Source organism: Triticum aestivum, chromosome 5A (genome assembly GCF_018294505.1).
Source record: "Triticum aestivum cultivar Chinese Spring chromosome 5A, IWGSC CS RefSeq v2.1, whole genome shotgun sequence".
Taxonomy (NCBI): Eukaryota; Viridiplantae; Streptophyta; class Magnoliopsida; order Poales; family Poaceae; genus Triticum; species Triticum aestivum.
Window position 1 is genome coordinate 182,860,144 of NC_057806.1, and position 10,498 is coordinate 182,870,641.

The 10,498-nt window shown below is 43.8% G+C and overlaps 1 protein-coding gene across 1 annotated transcript; it reads left to right on the plus strand.

The window, feature by feature from the left end:
- Window positions 1-6,570: 6,570 nt before the first annotated feature.
- Window positions 6,571-9,134, plus strand: LOC123102759 (ras-related protein RIC2). Its single transcript, XM_044524187.1, has 2 exons — window positions 6,571-7,073; window positions 9,092-9,134. Exons 1-2 carry the CDS (start codon window positions 6,825-6,827, stop codon window positions 9,095-9,097), a joined length of 255 nt encoding a protein of 84 aa, XP_044380122.1. The 5' UTR covers window positions 6,571-6,824; the 3' UTR covers window positions 9,098-9,134.
- The last annotated feature ends 1,364 nt before the right edge of the window (window positions 9,135-10,498 follow it).

Sequence of the window (10,498 nt, forward strand, 5' to 3'; positions counted from 1 at the left end):
GGGATGAAATCGCTTGAAAACAATATAAAGAACGCCGGAATCGGAGTTACGGTTTGGAAATGGCAAGCGATTTAAGAATGACACCAGTCTGCGATTTACAGCAAGTAGGCATCTAAATGCAATGAAATGAACATGCTACAGCCACCAAACATGACAAGAAAATACATGGCAGGGATGCACACAAGATGCTTAACAAAAGTCTAGCACTGAGCTACGGCCAATTCATCCATTATGAGGTTCAAACAAGCATGGCAAAAACGCAAATGCAAAACAGATTTCAGACTTAGTGAAATTAACACTTGTCTGAAATTTCAGATCACGAAGCCCTCTTCGGAGCAGCAAAACAACATGATACATGACCTGATTAAGACAAGTAAGAACATGGCACGGAGCTACTCAACAAGCTTAACAAAAGACCCAAAGTGACCTGGGGCCAAAAGGGTTCACAAAATATACTAACGGGCACACGAACATAGCTAAAACACAATCAGTTTTCAGACTTAGTGAAAACCGAGACATGCTGAAATATAACTCACGAAGGAACGTAAACGAGCTCGATGCACTCACCACGGTGCAAGTCATGGCAAGGCAAGCATACATCCATTAAGAAGGCACAAAATTCTAGCTAGAAATGGCAAGAACAATGGCATAGCATGCACGGATCAACCACAACAACATCGGCAAAATCGCAAACGAGTTGACAATCTGCCCAGATTCACAACGAAGCAAAAGTAGAGCTCGATTGACTCAAGCTAGGGTGCTCCATAATTGCAAGAAAAGACATGGATGGATAGATCACTACAACATTAACAAAACTCCCTTACTGATCATCCTCAAAAGAGGCACGGATCACTCGGAAACAACATGAACACATGGCATCATGAACTAAATAATCCCAGACTTAGTGAAAACTACTAAGTCCCTGAAAACAGATTTACCGGGTGCCTCACTTTACAAGCTTGCACAAGTCACCACACACATCCCAAAAATGCATGGGTTGCACCTCTGGAAAGAAGAAAAAATCCTTAACAAAACATATGAAGGACTCACAGGCATATCATGCACACAATAATCATGGCAAAAATGACAAAAGTCTAAGATGAACTAGCAGATCTGACAATTAACTCACGAAGCCCTCTTCTAACAGCATTTCGGGCATCAAGACAAACTCAAATGGAAATGATGCAATGGAATGAAATGATGTACTCATCGAGGCGAACATTATGATATACTATATGCCCAAATCGGAGCTACGGATGCAAAGTTACAGCAGGTCAAAGATCACATAAAAATTAGGGTTTCGGGAGGAGAAAGTCAACCGTTCGTTTGAATCTTAGATCTGGATCGGGGCGAGCACTGTTCACCGACACTGTAGCACGCACGCACGACGAGGATGGCCGGCCGGAGTTGGAGGTGGAGAGGCCGGCCGGTGAGGGGGCGGCGGATCCGGCGACGAGGGGCGGCGGCGGAGCGGCGTGGGGCGGCGCTCGGGGCCGGGAGGAGGCGCGGCGGGCTTGGGGCGAGGCGGCGGCGAGCTCCGGCGGCTTGGCGGCGATGGCGCGGTGGTGGCGCGGGCTCCCGGAGCCGTGGAAGACGGGCGGCGGCGCGGGCGAGCTAGGAAGGAGCCGGGCGGCGGGAGGCGACGGGCCGCGGGGGCCGGCGATGGGCCTCCCGGGCCGGCTGGCGGGGAGATGCAGCCGGGCCAGTGGGGGCGCGCCACGTGGCGGCGGTGGGGCGAAGCGGACGCGTCCGGCGCCGGCGGACGTTGTCCGGTGCGCGGAGAGAGAGGATTTAGGGTTTCGGGGAAAGAGGACAACGAGAATTTCGGAGGGGGCTATTTATAGGCATAAGTGGAGCTAGGAGAGTCCAAATGAGGTGCGGTTTTCAGCCACGCGATCGTGATCGAACGCTCTAGACGATGGAGCAGAGTTTGGTGGGTTTTGTGCCAAATTGGAGGGGTGTTGGGCTGCAACACACACGAGGCCTTTTCGATCCCTCGGTTAACCGTTGGAGTATCAAACAAAGTCCAAATGATATGAAACTTGACAGGCGGTCTACCGGTAGTAAACCAAGGCCGCTTGACAAGTCTCGGTTCAATCCGGAAATGTTTAATCCCCACACACGAAAGAAAGCTAGAAATGACCACCAGAGGAGAATGAAGCGCCGGAATGCAAAACGGACAACGGGGAAAATGCTCGAATGCATGAGATGAACACGTATGCAAATGCAATGCACATGATGACATGATATGAGATGCATGAAAACGAAAACAACACACGGAGACAAAAACCCGAACCCGAGAAATAAATATAACTTAACGCCGGAAACGGTAAGAGTTGGAGTACAAATAGGGAAAGTTACATCCGGGGCGTTACACATCTGTTACCCACCAGTGAGCTGACTAGTCGGGCGTGCCACCCAACTACGTGTCCATTGCATGTCTGATGAGCAGGACCCACATGGCTCCAACGAAACTAGAAAACCAGAAAAGAAAATGTGGACAAAGGAGGATTCGAACCCACCACCTCTTTATACCTACATGACACGCGGGTCCCACCACCGAACTAACATGTAGGTGACATGCGGGTCCCACCACCAAACTAACAGGAACTCACATCTATTACCCACCAGTGAGATGACTAGTCGGGCGTGCCACCCAACTACGTGTCCATTGCATGTCTGATGAGCAGGACCCACATGGCTCCAACGAAACTAGAAAACCAGAAAAGAAAATGTGGACAAAGGAGGATTCGAACCCACCACCGAACTAACATGTAGGTGACATGCGGGTCCCACCACCAAACTAACAGGAACTCACATCTGTTACCCACCAGTGAGCTGACTAGTCGGGCGTGCCACCCAACTACGTGTCCATTGCATGTCTGATGAGCAGGACCGACATGGCTCCAACGAAACTAGAAAACCAGAAAAGAAAATGTGGACAAAGGAGGATTCGAACCCACCACCTCTTTATACCTACATGACACGCGGGTCCCACCACCGAACTAACATGTAGGTGACATGCGGGTCCCACCACCAAACTAACAGGAACTCACATCTGTTACCCACCAGTGAGCTGACTAGTCGGGCGTGCCACCCAACTACGTGTCCATTGCATGTCTGATGAGCAGGACCCACATGGCTCCAACGAACTCACGCCCACACACACAACCACACAGCTTCTTACCAACACGCCACCAAGTCCTTGCTGGTTTGGTGCCGCAGTCACCTCTCTTATAGGATATAGACCTTTCCTGGGCTTGGGCCGTCCTCATACGAGGCCTCTCCTTCTTTTTTTTGGGTTAAATAACATTGCGGTGCGATGAGTGGGCCAGCAGCCCATAGCCTATTTAGAAGCTTTTTTAGATGGGATTGTGTGCTTTTTATTTTTTATGTTTTTTCTTTGAAATAATTCAGGATTTGAAAAAAAACGAATTTTAAGAAATGTGATTTTTTGAAAAAATGTTCCTGAAATCATAAAATGTTTGTGGAATAAAAAATATTCATGATATTGACAAAAATGTCCCTGTATTGTAATAATGTTCGTGAATTTGAAAAAAATGCGAATTCAAAATTGTTCATGATTTTTTCTTCAAATCTTCACAACAAATGATAGTGAATTTCAAAAAAAAATCATTGATTTAAAAAATGTTCATCATTTCAAAGTTTGTTATTTTTCTTCAAACTAGGTCACATATTCTAAAATGAGCAAACTAGTTGTGCACCTGAAGAATGTAAAAAATATGTATAAAAATGTTAATAAAGCATTTGAGGAATTTTTGACCATGTATTAAAAATTGTTAATGTTGTAATCAAGCATCTTGTAGCCTTAGAATATGTAAAAACAGTTGACCATGTATTATAAAAGCATTTGATATTTTTTTTGAATTATTTATGCCCATTTCAAAACGCGGTCAAAACGGCGGGCATGATCATTCCAAAGCAAGTACCACCTAGGCTCCTCCTTTTGAGCTGGAAATTTGTGAAGATAGTCTCCTTAGTAGATGATCATCCTTAGCCAAAACTCACGCCAATTGGCCATGTGCATTTCTCGTACCGCTAATCAAACACTTGGCTGTTAATTCATATTTGAGCATAGTTTGGTCTCCTCGTGAGAAACTTCTGGTGTCATTTTCTTCCTAGAACCTATCTGGAGAGTGCCCAACCCATTAGACATGCCTAGGCCTCCCAGAACGCAAGGCAACACCATGGTCATGCAGTGACCACGCGGCGGGCATGCGAGTTTACGTGCTTTGGAGTTGGGACCTGGACCACCATCCAAACCTCGATGTATCACCACCAAACCATGTATTTATGATCAAATAGGTACTTATGTAACTAGAAATTATTTTTGGAAAAAATAAAGAGCACACTATATGGCAGCTGCAGTTCAAATTTGACCCGCTTCCTACTGAATCGGCGGAAATTTGTCTTTTTCACCAGAGGTGGATAAAAACTTTGGACACCCACCAATTTTATCAAGTGTACATTAAATATGGCCTAGTATTTTATAAAATTGATTTGGTCCAATTTTACAACAATTATTTGGTAGGTCCTTCACAAAAAAAACTCATTTTGGGCACTCGAAAAATGGAAAATGATTTTTCCATCCAAAGAAAATGAAAACTTCCTTAGGCCACATTGTTTTCCATTCCAATATGCACCCTTGTGCACAATATGAGATCATTTGAACAAACTACGCCATGAATGTGGCCATAAGATTGATCATTTGGCTTGAAAGTCATTGATCTCCACACACGATAGCTCGTTTCTGAGAACACTTTTTTAAAAGAATTGCCATATCACAAGTTTATTATTTTTCCTGGTAACTTGGTCACATATAATGAGACAATGCAAAGGTTTTCCAATTTTTTGATTTTTTTTAATTTTTCATGCCCGTTTCAAAATGCGGTCAAAATGGCGGACATGACCGTTCATAGCTAGTTATTGAATCTTGGAAAACTTTTGATATTTCTCTGATTAAATAGATACTTTTGTACCTAAGAATGTTTTTTGGGAAAAATAAAGGGCACACTATAAGGCAGCTGCGGTTGAATTTTGACCCGCTTCCAGCTAAATCGGCAGAAATTTGTTTTTTCACAAGAGGTGGATCAAAACTTGTGACACCCAACAATTTTGGTCAATTGTGCATTAAATATGACCCAGTATTTTATAAAATTAATTTCTTCCAATTTTGCAGCAATTATTTGGTAGGTCCTTCACAAAAATCATTTTGGGCACTCGAAAAATGAAAAATAATTTTTCCGTCCAAAGAAAATGAAAACTTCCTTAGGCAACATTGTTTGCCATTCCAATATGCACCATTGTGCACAATATGAGATCATTTGAACAAACTATGCCATGAATGTGGCCATAAGATTGATCATTTGGCTAGAAAGCCATTGATCTCCACACATCATAGCTCGTTTCTGAGAACACTTTTTTAAAATAATTGCCGTATTACAAGTTTATTAATTTTCATGGTAACTTGGTCACATATAATGACACAATGCGAAGGTTTTCCAATTTTTTGTTTTTTTTTGAATTTTTCATGTCCGTTTCAAAATGCGGTCAAAACAGCGGCCATGACCATTCCTAACTAGTTGTTGAATCTTGAAAAACTTTTGATGTTTCTCTGATTAAGTAGATACTTTTGTACCTAAAAATGATTTTTGGGAAAAATAAAGAGCAAACTATGAGGTAGCTGCAGTTCAAATTTGATCCACTTCCAGCTGAATCGGCAGAAATTTATCTTTTTCACGAGAGGTGGATCAAAACTTGTGACACCCAACCATTTGGTCAATTGTGCATTAAATATGACCTAGTTTTTTTTAGAAAAATTGATTTGATCCAATTTTGCAACAATTATTTGGTAGGCCCTTCACATAAAAAACTCATTTTGGGCACTCGGAAAATGAAAAATGATTTTTTCTTCCAAAGAAAATGAAAACTTCCTTAGGCAACATTCTTTGCCATTCCAAGATGCACCCTTTGAACAATATGAGATCATTTGATGCGACAATTTGTTGATGTGAGGGGCGTCGAAGCTCATGGTGTGGGGCAGCGATGCATGGCGCCGCTGGCTGCCGGGTAGTGGCCACCGGTTATGCGTGGCGCCGCAAGGGCGTCGGGGGTTGCAGCAGAAGGTGATGCTGCAATAGTCACCGGTGATGCAACAGAGCATCACCGGGGACCGCCGGTGCTGTGATCCAACTTCATCGGGAACGACGGAGTTGCAATGAAGCAGTGTTGCGCCGCTAGTGTTTTGATTTTCTAGCTTAATTGTAAACGGTTGTGATCTTGACATTTTAGTTAATGGTAAATAAGTTGTTGACTAACATTTTTGAAAAAAGTTTTGGTCCTTTTTACAAGTCAGATTTGTAGTTTTTTCTTAAAAAACTTAGAGGATTTAGGTCCAAATTTTAAAGATTCCAGCACAAAACAACTGGCCAATGATAAGTGAGGAACCACAATCACGCGGATCACCCGGTCCGAAGTGATCTGAGTCATCCATCACAAACCCATCAACGGTGGAGTTTCTCCTGAGAAACCCGAACCCTAACCCACCCATCCACCCATTCCCCAGATCCGATCGTGGCACCCCGCCGCCCCCGCCTTCCTCTCCCTCGCTCATCTTTCCCCCAGATCCGATCAAGGCACCGCCGCCACCCCTACCCACCACCGCCGACCTCTCCACCATCTCCTCCCCGTCCCCCATCGCTCCGCCATCCACCTCGTCGCCTCCCATCTCCTCCCTCCCCCACCATCCCCTTTCGCCCCTCCTTCCCCACCCCCACAACAAGATCGCCGACGCGACGACAGCAATGGCGGCGGTGTACCGGGCGGAGGACAACCACGACTACCTCTTCAAGGTCGTCCTCATCGGCGACTCCGGCATCGGCAAGTCCAACCTGCTCTCCCGCTTCACCCGCAACGAGTTCACCCTCGAGTCCAAGTCCACCATCAGGGGGGGTCGAGTTCGCCACCTGCTCCCTCTATGTCGACGGCAAGGTCGTCAAGGCCCAGATTTGGGACACTGCCGGCCGTCCCTATCCCCGTCTGCTCGGCAACAGGTTGTTTCCCCTTCCCCTTGAAGTGTGTGTGTGTCTGCTGTGGGGCTTTTGTTTGTTGGATCTCGCTGCTGAATTATGCTGCGTGCTGGAGCGGCTGCGCGGTGCAGTGTAGGGGTAGGTTCAGTCGGTCTTGCTAATGGATCATAGCATCGGCTGCTTAGAAATCAGTAAGCAGAGACTCTACTGGTGAGTGGTTGTACGACTTGGGGACTTGCATAGCTAGAATCGCATGATCTGTTTGGTGCTGTTTTTGGTCCTGGAAATGCCCCCCTTGGTGATTTAGCTTAGTACACTATGATCATGTAGTCTGTGTAGGCTTATTACTCTGTGTGGTTTTATCTTGCCACTGCAGTGAAGATCAGGGATTCACCGGTAACAGAGTTAGTTCTGATATTTCAGTTGCAACAGTTGTTATATTTCTCATGTTTGATTCCTGTTCTGGAAGTCCAAGTAACTTACAAAGTACGTCCAATCATGATCGATTCCTTCTCAGTTAGTCTCCAGGGGAAACAATATGCTAGTTTTGCCACATCTGGGAATTCTACTAGTTTTGCTTTTGCCAACGGCACAAACCGCACAAAACCATAGCATAGCATTCGAAAAAGCGATGTACTCTTAACCGTACGCCTGTAGAGACTGCCGGTCATGTACTCTGTTTCACAATTTTGATTTCTGCTCCGGTTACACGCCATGAACTTGGAAGGCTGTGAACACTAGCAGGACGCCATGGATGATGCTGTGCTCTCTCATTGTCCTCCTCCCTGACCCCTAGGCACATGGCAGAAGAAGTGTGGCTCCCCACTAAGGAGGGCAACACTTAGGCCGCCGGGGAGCCGGACGAGGTCGTTGTCCGGGTCGCTGCCAAGCTTGTGGCCTGGCACTTAGCTCATCGTTAAATGCATGGCCTTATGAATGGCACCTGCTGCAGCCGGTGAGTTGAAGACAACCGTGAATGTATTTTGTTTTCCCATCACCGTCTGCAATTTATGAATCGTAATATGGGTCCTGTTTGTTATGATAGGCTCTTGTGAAATGCTGAGAAATTTTGATTCTGTTTGGGTTTGTACCTTTTGCCTACCACACCTATGCTTATCGTTTGTTTTATCTGTATTTCTTACAAGATGATGATAAGATTTATCATATGTGCAATTTTAGATCTGAGTCGCAACTCATTTAGTGGTATGCTCACATCCGTTGAGTGCTTGGAGCAAGGAGAAAGCTCGAAATGCGAATCATAAGTCGAAACCGTGTGCCTACAAAATCCATACGTGTCTTTGAATTGTTTTTTAGTAGTTGTCTTTGTTACTCTTTCTGTTCAGAAAAAAAAGATGATGCCTACAGCAGGTCGCTTTGTCATCAGCACCTCTCCTTTGCTTAGTAGCTCCAGTCCAATTTTTCTGCACCCTGGATATCTGTTTCCATGTTGTCTGTCATCGGCATTTTTATTTGTAGAAACCTGGTTGATGTAAGAAGTTATAAGTAGTCCAGTACTGATATTTATGTATGTCCGTACATGTGAACTCATCCCTTCTATATACATATGTTTCAAAATCACTTTTTACTTGGCATTTTGTTTCTTTGCTCGGTACAATGTTCTGCAATTGTTGTCCATTGCCTAATTATACTACAGACCTCTTCATGCTCCTTGTTTTGCCTGTCTAAATATGTATGTTTGCCTTTTTGGTTTTCAAATGACAAAGCACATCTCAAGCTAGTCTATGTTTACAAAAATCCTGTTTCAGAAAAAAATAATCTCTGATTAGTGAGCAGCTTTGTATAGTTCCTGTTCATTCAACTACACTCAGTTTTCAGCTGGATCTCTTTGATTCATCATCATTTTTCTAGGAATGGAACAACGATACATTCAGAAATTTTTTATTCTGTAATGCACTGCAACATTCATATGTTTTATAAAACCTGAAATAATTTGGCGCTGCAACTTGGATATTGTTTCTCAGTTTATGCTAGCTAGCATATTTTGTTACACAAAAGAATGCTGATGAAATTAAATCTTGCAGACATAGCGTATGCTTGACCAGCTCACTGACCTCCAAAGGAAGGTACACGCTCCTAACAAAATAAATTTGATCATAATATGTGTTATAAGATTTTCTCATAGACTTATGTTCAGATAAGAAAACTAACTATTCCCAATAATACACCAAATAATTTTGTAGGAACAAATGATGTGTGAAGCGAATAAGTGCCTTTGAAGAAGAGTAAGTTCACCTCTCCGTACAAATACCCTGCTGAATTGTTTTATCTTTAGAAGAAATAAACCTGGTTATGGTTGGTGTTTGCACCCACTTGCCTGAACTTAAATACTGCACTGAGCATGCATCTGGTTCTCTTGTTTTGAAGCTAAAGCCATTTTATACTTACTTTTGAATGTACACATATAAGTGTCGTCCGGCAGTTGCTTCTTCTGCATATGCTTGCAACCACAGGCGCAAGAAGGACCATATACATACCTGTCTCTCTAAAAAGAGTAACAAGCGTACTAATGCTTTAAAGGCCAAACAGAAATCAGTTAGCATGTATGTATCAGTATATACAACTTTTGTACACTTGTCGTTTGCATATTTAGTTCTGTTCGATTTAGTTCTATTCTATACTATTGATAACTATCCTGTCAATACATGCTTGTTCTGTAACTTGTTGTCTCGATTGTTCAAATGATGTCCTGCTAGCTGCTACTATTAATTGTTACTGCCATGATGTTGATACTTCTTAGAATATGTTCAGTGCCTTAATTCTAGTCTTCTTAGAGCTTGCTGGTATTTACCTTTTCCACCAATATAATATTTGCTAATATTTACTCCTCATGGTTGCTACTGTTATCCATGCCCTCATGCTTTAGGATCGACTCCTAGATGCTTGTGTATCTGTTTATCATTCTGTTCATTATTCTTTTCCTAGTTCTCTGTTGGAAGATATTGCTTTCATTCTGAATTGACAGCCATGATAACGATCATTTTCATTCTTCTACAGGAGCTCTAGGTTGAAGTTAAAAGAAGGGAACGCTTCATCTTTGTAGCTAGTTTTATGTTCCTGGGTGTTGTACGAGAGCGGCGATGGTATGGACGAGCTCGCCTGCTCCTGGTAGGCATACCAACGGGACAGCGACGTGTTTCAGCTTGTATTAAATGTGACCGTATAGAAACAGGATTGATACGTCCAATACAAACGTGGCATACGCAGACAACGCCGTCTAAGCTAACGGTGGTCGGTGGTCCAGCTTGCACCTGTTCCGTTTGTACAAGGCTGTTTCAGCTTCATGGGCGGAAAGCATCCGCAAAACGTGCTAACAAGGCAAGTGAAAAAATTTATGTTCCTGGGTGTTGTACGAGAGCGGCGATGGTATGGACGAGATCGCCTGCTCCTGGTAGGCATACCAACGGGACAGCGACGTGTTTCAGCTTGTA